General features: G+C 37.7%; 1 protein-coding gene across 1 annotated transcript in view; it reads right to left on the bottom strand.

Annotated features, from left to right (window-relative positions):
* Positions 1 to 384: 384 nt before the first annotated feature.
* oxsr1b (oxidative stress responsive kinase 1b) overlaps positions 385 to 16,463 on the bottom strand; it is a 245,389-nt gene continuing 229,310 nt past the window's right edge. Inside the window, exons 15-18 of the mRNA XM_039753524.1 lie at positions 12,225 to 12,277; positions 11,701 to 11,769; positions 7,280 to 7,344; positions 385 to 2,818 (exon numbers count right to left, since the gene is read on the bottom strand). Coding sequence (XP_039609458.1) covers positions 2,744 to 2,818; positions 7,280 to 7,344; positions 11,701 to 11,769; positions 12,225 to 12,277 — 262 coding nt within the window. The 3' untranslated portion in view covers positions 385 to 2,743. The remainder of the gene's footprint in view (positions 2,819 to 7,279; positions 7,345 to 11,700; positions 11,770 to 12,224; positions 12,278 to 16,463) is intronic.

Genomic DNA, 16,463 nt, shown 5'->3' with positions numbered 1-16,463 from the left:
AACATCACATAGCTCCTTTTTGTGTTTATCTTGATAAAAGATCAAAGAATATAAAAATGCATATATCGATGATCTATGCAAATTATATTGTGCCTGAAGTAGAATTGAATGAGAATAAAGATGACAAAAGATATTGTGGATTCAGTATATATTACTTAAAATTTGATAGAAATCTGAAATTTACTCTGTGTTGATATACATACATCTATCCTTAGCAAACATTACTGCAACTTCATTGCTCCTGGGTTTTGCTTATGGTTGGCTGAGGCAGTGCAAGAATTTCCAGCTTACTTATTAGAGACAACTTCCTAAAAATCTTTTGTTTAAAAAAAAAAAAAAAAGTTAGAAAGTAAAAAGTGTACCGTAACAAACATTACTTGCTGCTAGAAAAAAAAAAAAAAAGAAAAAAGAATATTATGTTGAACAAGGCAGCAGTGACATGGATAAGAGAGATCTTCTGATTTAACCTCTTTAACTTTCTGCACAAGCACTAGTCATGTCATGGGGCAAATATGATAAATAGTCCAGTTTGTTCAGTTTATTCACAATTTTTGAAAATGGATGTTGGTAAATAAAGTAACTCTTATGGCACTGGTGGTACATTAATAATCTCCTGAAAAGCACTCTAGTGCATAAACAGTAATCACTCAGGAGGAATTACGTTTTTCCAAGAAATAAAGCAAAATCTTACATTTTCATAACATTTCCTACATGAAATGTACACTTTAATGAGAATATAGGTAAGTTAATTGAATGATGTGACATCCAAAAACACATTCAATATAATATTACCTTTTAACACTGGAAATCTATTTCGTTTTCATGTTCACTCTTGCCAATGAGGTACATGTAAAAATAACTTTAAAAAAAAAAAAAAAAAAATAACAGAAGAGTTACAGTAAAAGCATTCTGCAATGCTGCTAAACACATAATTTGGCAGTACCTGTAAACACCTTAATGTATTAAGCAACAATGATTCTTTATACGTCAGAGATTATAGTTGTCTGTTTTATCTATTAATTAACTGAATCCTTACAATTCCAAATTATACTGCAAGTGCTGTGAGACATAACCTTGAAAATTCCATATTTTACTGTTTCCATTTATCCATACATAGCACTAAGTTATTTTTATTTTAGATACAAAGGCCAAGTGTGAAACACCAGTATAAAAAAATCAACACCAAATTTTATTATTTACATAGTAAAGTAGTAAAGTTCTCAATCAAGTACTTTTTGTGGCTTCCTATCCTTCTCTTACCTAATTTTAAATCTTCATTAAAAAAAAAGAAAAAGAAAAATATTTTTAATTGAAAATCACCACTAAATTCCACAGACCAGTATACAATTTGTAAGAATGAATGAATGTGGTTTCAGTTACTAAGCTGTTTAACCCAAATAAAAATAAATAAAAAATCATATTATGTGAAATTAAAAAATAAATCTTAACATTTTCTTGTCATCATTTGCAGATTTTACTTTGTTGCTGTTCAACATGTGCATTTGTTAATACAACTAATGTAGATTACAAAGTCTAATAAATTGCTCTATAATAAACTTTGATTAACAACAGCAATGCACATTGTATTTTGAGTTTACACTACTGAATGTAGAGCACATTGCTGGTAATTTGTCTGCATACAACTCTTATTTTCGAGAAAATTTCTGGAAACAGATTTGGGCAAAGATTAAAAACATAAAATATTAACCTACAATAATTGACAGTTATTGGTAGACCCACCCAACCCTTGCTACTATAATACATGCTTCCTCTTGACCACATACTTCCACATTACCATAAAATGAAGTTTTAGTAGGAAAAGCATGATCTGGTAACTTTGAAACCAACTTTTATATTACAGAGGACAGGAACCTTAGCACAAAAAAGCATGAGCATGCGTTACTGAAGACAAGAGATTCTTTTATGGTACCATGTATTTTGTGATTAAGCAGACTCTACAGTAGGTGCAAGATGCTCACTAGTCGACATCAATGCATTATTCCCATGTGTTCTGTATGGCCCATAAGAAAAACAGCTTACATGTTTAATCCTGTAGTAAAACACATGAGTTCAGTGGGACACAAACTGTTTCAAGAACCTGAAAAATTGTAAGCGAGTCAATATTTAACATTTAGTTTTAAATGAAAGTGGCAAAATAGGAAGAAAAAAACCCCACCTCAAGTATAATGTATAATACAGATGTTGATTTTTGCCAACTGTTTTGGCTCCCTGCCTTAGTCTTACAAATATGCTACCAACATGCCAGGGAGTGTCTTGCTTCAGTATGGAAAGCAATGTTAGATGTTAGTAACTGAAACCACATTCATCCTACAGTTAAGTGTCAATACTAGAATAGGGATATCCCAGATGATTACTCAGTAGTACTGTTTTAGATAAGGCATTATTAAATTACCAGGACTTGCAGGCTTTTGTTCATGTTGATATAAACGCATTTCTAAATTCTGAGCAAACTTGAAAAAAGCTTTTGATGGGTTGAGATGTTGGTGATTGCTTTGCATCATACATACAATACACTGTAAACGTTTAACTTTACTTCCTATAAACTGCAGTTTAAAAGCATAATCCTAGTCATAAAGCATTGTTTTCAATCCTATGGGGTGGTGGCTCTTTAAATTTCTTTGGCAGTAGTGGTTTCAATAGGCCAACAAAATTAAGGAATATGCACGAAAGTGCAGTTTTATTATTTTTTTCCAGAAATTTCAGGTCCTTGGCAGAAAAAAAATTAACTAATGCTGAGTTGTGCAAATCCCACAAGTTTTACATCATCTGGAATTTCTGAGCCTTCAACACCAGAAGCCTGTGGAAAGAAAATGGAGAAATAGCTTTTATAAACAAAAACATCTAAATCACGACATAAAATGATCTTTACTAAAATCAAATACTATACAGTATATCTGTCAATGAACAAAGGAATCTTTAAGATTCTGAAAACTAATATAAATGTATAAAACTTATTTTTAATAATATTCTATAATGCAGAATGTTAAGGAACAAATATATTAAGTCAAATAGACACTTGTGACTGATAAGACTTGTGATAAATAAGAAACTTGTGACTCATATTCAATTTTCTCTTAATAAATTATCACCTAAATAAGAAAATAAGGGTAAAATATAATGAAAGGAGTATGTAAGATGCCAATTACAGAAATACAGATGCCTTGCAGTAAGGAGACCTGGGTTTGCTTCCCTGGTCCTCCCTGCGTGGAGTTTGCATGTTCTCCCCGTGTCTGCGTGGGTTTCCTCCCACAGTCCAAAGACATGCAGGTTAGGTGCATTGGCGATCGAAAATAGTCCCTAGTGTGTGCGTGTGCCCTGAGGTGGGCTGGTGCCCTGCCCAGAGTTTGTTACTGCCTTGTGCCCTGTGCTGGCTGGGATTGGCCCCAGCAGACCCCCCATGACTCTGTGTGAGGATATAGCAGGTTGGGAAATGACTAGACAGATAACATGTACCGTAAACTAAAATAAAACTTCCTTGCTAACTATACTAATGCCTATAATCATTGCCTGATTTGAAACAATGTGATTTTTGCTTTTATGATGGTGACTTATCACATCTTGCGTACTCAAGTGTTGTCTGTTTTTATGTTGTTTTGCATATTAGATTGAGCTTTTATTGTCTAAAATGTATGTGCTGCACAGCAGTCTTTTGTGCAGAGACTATGGCCAGCTATCCTAGGCTTATGGGTAAGGATAAACAGAGCTTCAACATGCTTTGATCTAACAGGGAAAGCCATGGAGATCATGCCTCCTGACATAGCTTGGTATCAAATAAAATAATTCTTTGAAGATACTGTATATAAAGAAAGGAGAGGAGATAGAGGGGATCACAAACTGAAATTAGTAAAGTTATCCATTTCTTTGGATTCCAGGTAGTTGAATATTTAAAAATGTAAATAGTAACACTGGAGATATAGCAAAATGACTTATGTGGTATTATGCTCAGACTCCACTTATAGTACTCATTTGCCTATACCTCTGTGACCAGAAACAGCTACACCGTCAATAATAAAGTTACTCATGAAACCACCATAATACTTGTAAGCCTGATCAACAATGATGATGGCTTACAGAAAAGAGATTTGCCTTCAACACTGTAGTAGAGGACAATATTCTCTAAGCAAGCTGTAGGCAGACCACACTCTAATTTATACCAGAGAAGATACAGTGGAGAAAGTAAGCAGATTTCAATTTCTTGGAGTGATCATAACGGAGAACCTGAAGTGGGCACAGCACCACTCGGTTATAGTCAATAAGGCTTACCAGCATTTTTATTTTCTTAAACAACAGAAGAAAGCCTAGATGTCGCCATACTCGCCATCTTCTATAGGTGTACAGAGACGTCCATATCCCCTGGTTGCATAAAATTTTGGTATTGCATCTGTTTGGCTCAGGTCCAGTTTTTTCTGGGCACTTATAGCACACATGGCATTAGAAAGGCAAACTGCATTATTAAAAACACAGATATCCTACAAAGTCACTTTCCTCCCTCCTTCCTAGATTTGGAGTGTTTCAATCCAGATATTATATAAGATTACTCAATAGTCACTTGCCCTGACAAACACAGGAAAGCTGTAAGTTAAGTTTATATTGTGCTAACTGAAGTATTCAGAGTTGTGTGGGTATATTTGTAGAATGGTTTAAGGAAAGAAAGCAAAGGTTTAATGTATCTGCTCTTGTGAGTTGAGAATGTGTTCTTTTTAGGTCTGAGTGGATTCAAGAATCATGGTAACTCCTTCCTGGGTTGTAACCACAAACATGTCTGACTCATCCTCTTGGTTCAAGGTGGATAGTTCAAAATGCTTAAATTAAAAAGAAAAGCTAACAAAACAGTAGTCAAACAACCCTTTCATCATCCTTTGTGTTGCGCTACAATTCAACTTCCTCACCCAGCAACGCTCTGCAAAAGTGCTCAGTGCACCTATCTAACTATAGTATAGTAGATAAAAGCAACACGTGGCACTGCATGAGTAAGTAATGCTATAATCTGGTCATTTAGTTAGCTTGTCTGGCTTCAGTAAGTTTGAATGTTTCACTTGCTCTAAGCTAGAATGTAGCACTAGAATATAAACTGCAGCACACAGGAGAAGAAAAAAACCCACCGGGATACTCGGCCAAAAATATGGGTTCTAAAGAAATCTATTTTGCCTGTATGGTCCTAAACAGCAAAACTTGGTCCAGATGGGACAAATATACAGTATATATATACACACACATATATACAGTATATATATATATATATATATATATATATATATATATATATATGGACTTCTGTGTGTCCTGGTGTCTGTTTGCAGTCAGGCTGAATGGCACCCAACGTGGGGCGGCAGGGGACCCCTTAATAATTTTATGAACAGCTTGGCACAGCAGGCAAAGGCATTCATACGCTGCGGCACACCCTCACACATTGCCACACGCAACTCAGTTGGCAAGCCGCTGAAGGTCCATGGAAGCACCGCTTTCCCCCATAGCATGGAAGACGGTCAGGCGCAGCCTGAAGATTGCAGGAAATCCGAAGAAGCCTGTCATCAGCAAATGGATCGGCATGCCAGAGAATGCAGCCAGGCAAGGGAAGCTGCCTCCGGGAGATGGGATCCAGGAGGTAGGTACTGGACCCAGGGAGAGTTTGCCCTGGGAGTCACGTTGTGCTATTCTGGGTGCCTACCTCAGAGAGGGAGACCACCTGGATGCATATTGCTGGCCGAAGGGTGCCAATTCCAGGGATGATGATGGGATGAGGTCCAAGAAAGATGAGGGCCCACTGTTCAGAGAGGAACCGCAACTGGTGGAAGAGCACCGGACGAGTATAACCCGATGGAGGGGGTGAAGAACGGCCTGAAAACACACCAGGAAGTAGGTAAGAGGGTGGAGGGTGTGTGCCGCACTCCTGCCTCTAGAGTAGCACAGGCAGGGATGGTGAACATCCTCCTTACTCCAGAGAAGGATCTGACAGAGCCTGCGCAGGAACTCTGTGGCTTGCAGTCGGCAGGTGGGTATGAACGGAGTAAGAATCCACCACTGGCTGACTTAAATGCTTTGTGACTGTACATGAGCTGGAGGCAGTCCTTCAGCCCGTGCAGTCACTCTTGCAGGTCCTATGGGTGCTGCAGTAGGTGATCGGGAGGATGGAGGAGAAGGCGGATGCGCCCCGATGTCCATAAAAGAGTGTTTGAGGTGGTGCAGCATGGGATTCTTCAGAGTGATGCAGCAGTACAAGTAAGTGATGCCGGTCCCACAGATAGAAAGGGAGCCCCTAGTGAACTGAGCCGGGATGTAGCTGAACAGACTATAATAGCAGGTGGTCCAATAGTAGACCGGGAGATGAAGACTGATCACGCTGTGAGGGAAACGGCTGAGGCGCAGGCGAGGGGCCAGCTTGTATGTGTCGGCACCCAGACTACCCTGCCCCAAGAGGCTGCAGCAGGTCCAAGCTGTTGTTGCACCCCAAAATAAAGGGAGGCCCCGGCGAAGGAAGACAGTGTCTCCCAACAAACAGCAGATCAGTGTTGCTCTCCACAGCGGGGTGGGGGTGGTTGAACACCTGAACCTGGCTAGGGACGAGGTGGAGCAGAGGTCACGGGTGGAAATGCTGTCCGGATAGCACTGCGAAGGACACCTTGGGGTGGCATCATGGCGGCATCTCCCCGCCCTTTTCTGGTCTATCTTTTGCAGGGCAAAACCGTGAACGAGGACACACCAGTGCCCCATCCTGAGTAAAACATACATGCATTAATTTCTTTGTACTTTTACTCCAATTTGGACTAAATACATTCATGCTACTTTGAGATAACTATCAGTCCTTAAAAAATATCTTCCAACCCCTTTTCTTATTTTTAATTGATGCTCTATAGTATGGGTAAAGTTAATGAATTATGTCTGGAAAAACACAAATATGGCACTAGGGTATTTATCATGTACACCTCATAAAACAACTGGCACATCTTAAAATTCAATGTAGTTCTAAGTGAAGAAATTTTAAGATTATGAAGGGCAACATTAATATGAGAATAGCTTTTACACAATATCCTCTTCAGAATGAATCTGCATGACCCTATGTGTTTTTTAAACAAGATTCAACAGCAAATAAGATTGTTAAAATGCATATTTTACCTTGCACACATTGCATACCGCTTGACTTTTACAAGTTAACTTTCAAGTACATATTCAGTTAATTTATTTATTTCAGATAATTTATTTAAGCCTGACTTAAACACTGTAACAAACAGAGGTTAAAAACATCTGATTTAACACATACCAGTTTAAAAGTTACTGATCGATTTGTTTGAGGCTCATCCACAATCTTCTGCAAGTTAGCAGCAACTACAGGGGAAAAAATCATTACACATAATGAAGCTTAAACAGTACAGTGCCACCTACTTCAAATGTGGCTCATGATTTTTGTGCAACATTATAACATTGTTTTGTCAAATTCAGAAGCATGCAAATGACAAAAACATACTTTGTAAGTATAAAATAATATAATGTATATTGCAGCAACAGAATGAGAAATATAAAAATATTCAAGGAGACACGATTTTTTATAATTTAGCAGCATAAAGCATTGCACTTAGACATACTGTATAAGCAAATGATATATTTCTTGTGGTCAAGAGAGGAAAAAAAATAAAATCAAAAGTACCATTAACGATGTGCGGGAAAGCCATGTAAGCACCAAAACAAATCATAATTTTTTTTATTTTTTATTTGTAAACTCCACAAGAAGAAAAACAAAGATTATTTCATTCATTTAAAACCACAATAGTAAATTACAGCCACAAAATCAAGACATGTCACATTTGATACTCATTATTGCTTGCAATATGTATATTACTTGATATGCTGAATTAATAGTGGTGTTCCAGTAGATTCCACTGGCCATTCAAAGCAGACAAACATTTTCAAAGCCATCCTTTCAGATTAAATGCAATGTCACAAAGTGTGACTAGCAGTTAACAGATTACAAAACATATCTGTATGCAGACCATGATCTTGCTGATTCATGGACTGTGAAATCCATCTCCTGTAGGGAGTGCCAGGAGAAGGGACAGTAGGTAGGTGCTTGAGGGAAGTTTGAGGTAGGGTGAGGAGTTCGCTGCAGGGCTAGACATTACATCAACCATTAAACAGTGATGTGCAGTGAGGTTCATGGCTTGTGAGGTACTGACTCCTTCAGAGTCAGATTTACAAATATATGAAGCTAAAATATTTGGTTGTTTTTAAAAGCTTTTAATTCTGATGCTTTAATCAATTTTAATATAGGCTGTTCAACAAAAGGATAACAAGAAAAACAAAAGAATATTTTATTTAAGGTCAAAATTTAGTTTTTAAATACAGGTAGTCCCCAAGTTACAGACATCCGACTTACAAACTTACGAACGCATGCACCTCAGTAACTGCTGCTCCGTCACCTTCGGCCTGGGGACGCTGCCAGCGATGGCCTCGCGCAGTGTAGTGTCCCTTGGGCAGCTCTCGGCGGCATCCGGTGACCCGTGGTCAATAGTCACCGGGGCCACAGCTATCGCTCGTGTGCAGGACGGAGGCTTGATGGGGAGGTTCATTGCCCGTCCACCACGGCGCCACAGCTACTGCACCTGACTGGACGCAGGCTGGATGAAGCGGAGGGGGGCGTTTCACTACCCACCCACCACACACGTCTGCCCCATTTGTTCTCTGGTGATGCTGCAAGCAGTGACCTGGTTGTGGCTGAACGGGCGGCGTGGTGTAGCATTGTAGTGTGCCTCAGGTGGCTGCCTGTTGAATGGGGGCGGTGATGGGTGATTCACTACCTGCCTTTGGCCACATGGTGTTCGTTCTCAGTGGGCGGATACTGCAGGCAGCATACTATAGTGGAGGTGACTGTGTGGTGGGTGGGCCTCGCCATCCCCATTCATTCTCAAAAGCAAGCCTGCTTGTACTGTAACGCACATACTGTAGCAGGAAGTTGTCTCTTGTCAGTACATCAGACTTTCTGATGACGGGTGCCTTCCTGCTGTGATAGCCTGTACAGTGCTGTGCAGAAGAGCACAACTTAACCTTTTGTCTTCACCCTTCAAGAATGTCTCTGAAACACAAATCTGATGCAAGTGCTGGTGATACAGTAAAGACTAGAAAAACCATCACCATTGAAAATAAAGTAGAAATAATAAAATGGTCAGACAGAGGTGAAATTCCATCATTCAGAGCACTTAGTTACAGTCGGTAAACAACAGCATTTATTACAATAATGTACCTGTTCCGACTTACATACAAATTCCACTTAAGTACAAATCTACAGTCCCTATCTTTTAAGTAACCAGGGGACTTCCTGTATTGAATTTTTTTGTTTATGGTTTTACCTTTACTAGTAAATGAAGTCCATGCGCCTATCCTTCTCCACGAAAATCTCCAATACTTTCTTTTAAAAGTCCTCACTATTTTCGTTTAATTTTAAAAGTCTCAATCTTCCATTTTGGCAGTCAGTCGGAAAAAAAAATAAAAATAAACGGACCAATGCAGTGCACCTGACATTTTGATATCGACAACTTATTGGCGCCCAGAGCCTCTGCTTAGAACAGTAGCAACAAGCACCTGTTGGGCTCACATCTGCCCCCTTCAGAGCGGCACGGTACTGTCTGCCTCACCTTGTGCCTTTTCACTACTGTTTTATTTCCGATCAGCCAGACCAAATAATATGTCACACACATTCATTAAAGATATTAGCTAGACTGTGGAAAGTCAGGGTGTATAATAAAAATGGTCTGAAAACATTATATTGGTGACATTCAGAGAGATGGCAACAGGCATGCACCAATTGCAGGCATCAACCCAGTGTGTGAAGGACAGCACAGTCTGAGGTGAGGTGAGGCTTCTCGCTGCCGCATCTTGTGTTTTTCCTCTTATCTGAACAGGAAATGTACCAATTCAGCAATTTAGACTATAAAAATGATCAAAATTAGTGGAATCATACAGAAAACAAATTTATAGCATAGACCTGTGGACAAATTTATTTTATGTTATCATTATTAGTTTTTTTACTTTTCATGATGACGCCTCTCCTAACCATAAAAGTATTCAGTAAAGTTGTAAAGGTGACTCAAGAGTGGTTCATTCAGAGTTGATTAAAATAACTGCAAATCACAATTCTGTACTAGCCAAAAAAATTAAAACCATCTCATCATAAAATTGACTTGTATAAATGTTTATCAACAAGAAAAAGTAGAAGCTAATAATTACTTTTACTAACTCATAAATGCTGTCCTCAGTCTTTCATTTTACCCTCTTCTCAACAATAGTATGTCAGCATGTGCTATGGAAAAACTTCATACTGTTTCATCGTGGTTTATCTAATCACTAGTCTGTATTTTTTACTATCGTCTTAGTATTTTCCTTATTGTGTGTACACACGACATGCAGCAAAAAGCACATAATGCTGAGTGCTGATTGGTTTTTTGAACTTAGTAATGACATGCAAGTGGACAATAACCCTGGCTTCTTCGAAAATACAAAGCTTTCCTTTGACAAAAAATGTAATCAGTTCATTTCACACTTGACGGTATATGCCAAACATCATCATGTCTCTTTTTTCCTGTCTAACAAACTTCTTCTTCAGTAGTTTGTCAGTCCCACTGGTTAGTGCTGCTGTCAGGGCTGTCACTCACTTATACCCCATCCTTCAATTGCATAAAGCATACTCTAAGCACAGCACAGAGCATGTAAGTTAGCATAATATTAAAAAATATCGACAAATTAAAAAAACATGGGCCAGTCAATTTTTTTCTTCTATAACGTCACCAAATTTTAATACCACTAAATATTGATATATCAAAATGTCCTTTCTTAGCAGATACCTAATGTCCTAAATGTAGCATCCTGCCAAATTTCTATTCTTTAACTAAACGGGAAATACTGTTTTTTTTAGCGAGTGGGTGAGTTAACTTTGCAATTGACTGAATGATTGATAGATTGATTGATAGACAGATGGCACAGTTCAGTTAAATTCCTATTTGCATGTTTGATCAGTCCTTTATAGTCCTTGTCTAGCAGTCCCAATCTCATTCCATTGGATATGTAAAATATATTGTTACAAAATACAATTAATTGTCACTGACCATTTCACAAGTATACAGCTTACTAAAAATACTTCTTCCTAAGGGTTTGGCAGCACCATACACCACTTTTGAACCCATACATTTGTTGCAAAAGGGTTAGGATAAAAACAAATGCGAAAACAATATCTTGAAAATGTAATGCAGCTAAATAAAATCCACAATGAGACAAAAAGACACACTCATATCAAGAACCTCTAGGCAAATGAGGGAATTAAACGGTTATTCAGTGTTTGGGGGGAAAAAAAAATGCAGCTGCAGTCTCAGATGAGATCCTGCTTTTCCCAGAGCTCTATTTAAATTGATAAAGGCATCCTCATCCAATTAGCCACAGTGCACTGCTGCAAGATTAGAGATGATGTACAGGGAGAAAAGACAGGTTTTTGTATATACTAAACACTTTTCTTTCTGACAAAAGATATTTTACCGGTTGGGAAGCAGCATAATTTCACCACTTTTTTTGTGAAGTGAAATATTGCATTTCACTGTAAATTAAATTTCACTTAAATCACTGCGTCATCACTAATAACAGCCTGAGCTCTGGTGGCCCCTCGAATTTCTTGGTCTATGTGCTGACTACATATTTACCTACCTATTACTACATCTCGCCCATCAACAAGTCCTGCTGACACAAGCTCTTGAGAAACACCATCAGCTGTATCTGAAAGATGAAAAAAGCTGGTATTATCATTACTTACATAAACTACAAATCAAGTACAACAAACATTAATAACAAAATATTCTATAAAAATAAACACTAAACCGTAATGCCTTACAAGTACATGACTCTAGAAGAGTGGTTTGCATTTATAGCTGGGATGCAGCAAATTAGCAGTCTGCTCAGGGAGGCAAAATGAGTCAAATGTAGGGACTAAGCAAACAATATTGTGATTTACAACACAACCTTTTGCTTTGTAGTCCACATACTGATTTCAGTGGACCACAAAAAAGAATGATTTCAGGATGCTTAGTCTCAGAGAAATAGAGTATTCTTTCAACCATAATACAAAAAAATCCACCACTGAGCAAGAATTTACAAACTTATTGAAGAAAGGATTACAAATTTTGCTTTGCTTTTCCTATTAATGAATTCATTGTTGTGTTTAGAAATCTTACCTCTTCCTGGCATAAATTCAAATCTTATATCATTTAATTCCTTCTTCAAATTTCTGGAAGGAAAAAAAAACTAGTAAATAGAAGTAAACAATGCTCAGTAATATAATACAAAATAAGTATAAATTAATACACAAGAAAGTTGAAGTCCAAAATGCATTGTTTTGTAAATGTTTTTATGAGCACAAAAACTACTTCTATGAAAAATTTTTACTTTTAGGGATTTGGTCTTGTCTGTGGTACAAGATGACTAGACAGAACAGCAGTGTTATTTCACCCTTTTTTATCTTCTTGTGGTATCTAGTATTTACTAATTTGAGATGATTTAAGTACATTACACACTGAAGTTCCATCAAAGTATAAACCAGCCTAAAGTTCATTGTATGTCCTGCCAGAGACTGACCTGAAACAGACGGGTAAAGATACAGAGCAGCTAGGACCTGACACTGCAGCAACAACCCCAGCCAAAAGCACAAGTGGGAGCAAAACTGAAGGCAAGGCGGGCAAGGAGAATTCATCGATTCCAGGAGGATTACTGGAACCAAGCACGGCCTTTTTATCCCTGCTGTCAACTACAGCCAATAACCCAAGTGAGTCAGCTGCATCATCCCCCACTCTTGGTATATTAGAGAACCGGGACTTTGTGAAGTGTGAGGGCTTTGGGTTCAGAGGGGTGGTCAAAGAAAGAGAGCAATGCTACTTCTTATTTATCCTTTCTACCCCAATAACCTTAAGTGCCAACATAACATAAGGATTCATAGGCATAACACCTGACAATAATATGAAACCTAGGTCAAAGCAATCATAAGTAATAATGTACTACCTTAACTTAAGACTACAAAATAATAGAAAAGTTCACAAGCAATGTCTTTATGACCATCAGTGAACTTTGTGAGCTGGAATGTCAAAGGTCTTAATCATGACTTAAAGAGAAAGAAAGTATTCTCGACACTTAACAGGTCTAAATGCGAAGGTAGTACTTTTACAGGAGGAGACCAACTTAATAAGTAAGGACCAGTTTCGGTTGCAAAGAGAGTGAATTGGCCAAATTTTTCACTCCAGCTATACAAAGAAATCTACGGGTATGGGAATCTTAATGCACAAAACTATTCCTTTTGTAGTGTCAGATGTAATATGTGATTCTGAAGGGTGATATGTCATGATGATGGGAAATTTATTTAATACTAAAGTGATTCTGATACATATCTATGCACCTAACGGGGTTAACGATAGAGATTTCATCCAAAATGCATTTGCATCTACTCCTAAAGTGAACACTCAAAATATTATAATGGCCAGGGACTTTAACTATGTTTTAAATCCAGACATGAATAGATCTTCAAGCTGCACTGTCGATAACATCTAATACTGTAATGGATCAGAACTAATCAGGCCCATGCAGGGTTTTAAATACTAACCTAAAAGCATATTCCTTCTTCTCACAAGTACATCACTGTTCCTTTTTTTATTTCTTCAGAAACTATTTTATGCCCGTTATCAAATCTTGTAAGTAGGATGCTATTGTTATCTATAACCACACCCCTCTAATCATGGAAATTAAATCACTATGCCCTATACCAGTGAAAGGCAACCTTTTTCGAGTTGCGGCGCACTAAGTCCAAAAATTTTCTTTCGCGGCACACCTGAGGGACTGACCATAAATAAAGTCGTGACGAGAATAAACTATGTATGAATTTTTCTAGATAAAGTTTAATTAAAATTATCGTAAATAAAAAGCGAGAGATAATCGTTGAGAATTAAATTACAAGGAAGTATCGAATGCTTGCGTCACAACAAAATGTTTTTCACCACAAAGAACTGGAAAAGGTCACTGAGTTTACAAAGTTTACTGTGTTGATCAGTGGTGTCAGAGCGAAAATAAGGTTAATTTTTCCATAGTAATACTCAGATGATTAAGTGGTGAGAGCTGCAGCTACAGCGATACTCTCTCGTCGGCAAGAGCTGAAATGTAGCACTCGTATTTTCTCGTTCTATATTTGCTCTGCCTTCTTCTATCCATACAGTGAGCGAGATCTTCTAACAACGAGACTTTTTAAGTCTCACGAGATGTGTTTTTGACACCGCTGGTGTTGATATTATAATGAATGGTGAACAGCGAAAATTTTAACTTGCATTAAAAAAAAATACATTTGTTTATTCAACAATTTGATTAACCGTTATCTGATTTTCCAACATAAAATATATTTTTTTAACGATTATCTTTTTAATCAACCAAAAGTTCAAAAACACTAGCAATTTTAAATATTTTACAAAAGTTTTTGCGGCGCCCCTAGAAAATTACACTCATCTTGTAGCTGGCGTCTTAACACCGTATCATTAGCTGATGAGAACTGTACAGAATTCAAATGTGAGCAAATTGATTGAAGACACATTTTTCTCAAGAAAACAGAGGTCTCTGCATGAATGCTCTGGGAAACGCTGAAGGTATTTTTAAGAGAACAGATTGTTTCTTATCTTTCTTAAAAAAATAATTTGGAAATCAAAGAAGGCTTTTGAGTTAATCAGTGAAATTACCAGAATTGATCTAGAATATGCCAGGTCTCCAAATGAGGCACTTTATAAGAAAAGACAAATGGAACAGCTTATTTTTAATTGGCAACATCATTACAGGTATTATGAACATGGAGAGAGGGCCAATAAGACATTAGCCCAACAAATCCACAAACAGGAAGTATGCATCTCAATAATAGCAATTACCAACACATACAGAGATAAAATCATTGTCTATAAATATAACCCACACATTTAGAGAATACTAAAAGTCAGTTATGTTAGTTATAATAGTTATTCTGGTCAGTTTAAAGAATGCAAGTCACAATCTAAGGAGTTTTTTGACTCATTACAGATACCACAGCTAGATAATCTTACTGCTGTAGTGGATAAACCTCTGACACTCTCAGAATTACTACAAGCTATAAACTCACTTCAAAGTGGGAAAGCAGCCGGTCCCAATGGTTACCCAGTGGAATTTTATTAAAAAAAGTTTTTTTTAATAAATTAGCTCCACTATTATTAATGTTGATGGAAGCTAATGAAGACAACAAAATTCTACCTCAAACTTTTCACCAAGCATTAATCAGACTTTCCTAATAAAAATAAGGACTTACTACAAGGTGCACCATAGAGACCAATACTACTCGTGAACAATGACATCAAGATACTCTGCAAAGTTCTAGCCAGAAAGATTGAGAAGTGCTTCCCTCTATAGTACCATTAAGACCAAACTGGATTTATTAATGGCAGACACTCAGCTTCTTCAACTATTGCTTAATATAATACAAGGTGGGCCACAAAAAAGTAGCCTTCCTCCACCGAGACAACTCTTGTCTCGTCTGCCGCCAGATAAGCAGCTGCGGTCGTGTCGCCTACCTTGTTTCCTTTCTGTCTGACCCCTTGCTGTCATCTTCTATTAAATGTCAGTACCAAATTTGACTATTTTTCTCTTTACCACATGATGCAGTCGTCTCGCTGGAGGCAGGCCACTTTTTCGTGGGCAACCCTTAATATACCAAATAAATCTAACACCCCAGAGATCTTATCTTTGGATGCAGAAAAAGCATTTGATATGGTTGAATGGAACTACCTATTCACCATATTGCACAAATTTGGGTTTGGCCCAAACACATGTGCAGAGATGCCCCTATTACTCTTTGAAATTGTCATTTAGCCATTTGCTATTTACTTTCAAAATGCATCAGACAAGAACCTGAACAGAAAATATCTCTATATGAAGATGATATGGTACCGTATATAATTAAACAAGACGTAAATAGATGGTCTACCCTCCATCTCGCATTAGCAGGGAGAATCAACACTGTTAAGATGAACATCCTTCCCAAGCTTCATTTTCTATTTCAAAGCATCATCATATACAGGGTGAGTCAAAATTATGTTAAAACGAATAGATTATTTTTATCCTGACCTCATCTTTCCAGGTCGATGGATAGGTCGTGGTGGACCATTGCCATGGCCTCCACACTCCCCTGATTTGACACCCTGTGATTTCTGGTTATGGGGTATGGTGAAGTAGAGCGTGTATAGCAGGAAAGTTTGTGATATCAATGACCTGACGAACAGAATATGGACTGTGGTATTATCTATTCCCCATGAAATGTGTGTCCGGATTTTAAATGGTACTGTTGCTCATTGGCTTTTGTGTGTTGAACATAATGGCGAACAAGCTGAGGCATTCCTGTAAATCATCTTACACATATGAAGTAT

Source organism: Polypterus senegalus, chromosome 5 (genome assembly GCF_016835505.1).
Source record: "Polypterus senegalus isolate Bchr_013 chromosome 5, ASM1683550v1, whole genome shotgun sequence".
Lineage (NCBI taxonomy): Eukaryota > Metazoa > Chordata > Cladistia > Polypteriformes > Polypteridae > Polypterus > Polypterus senegalus.
This window is presented reverse-complemented; position numbering and strand designations above follow the sequence as displayed.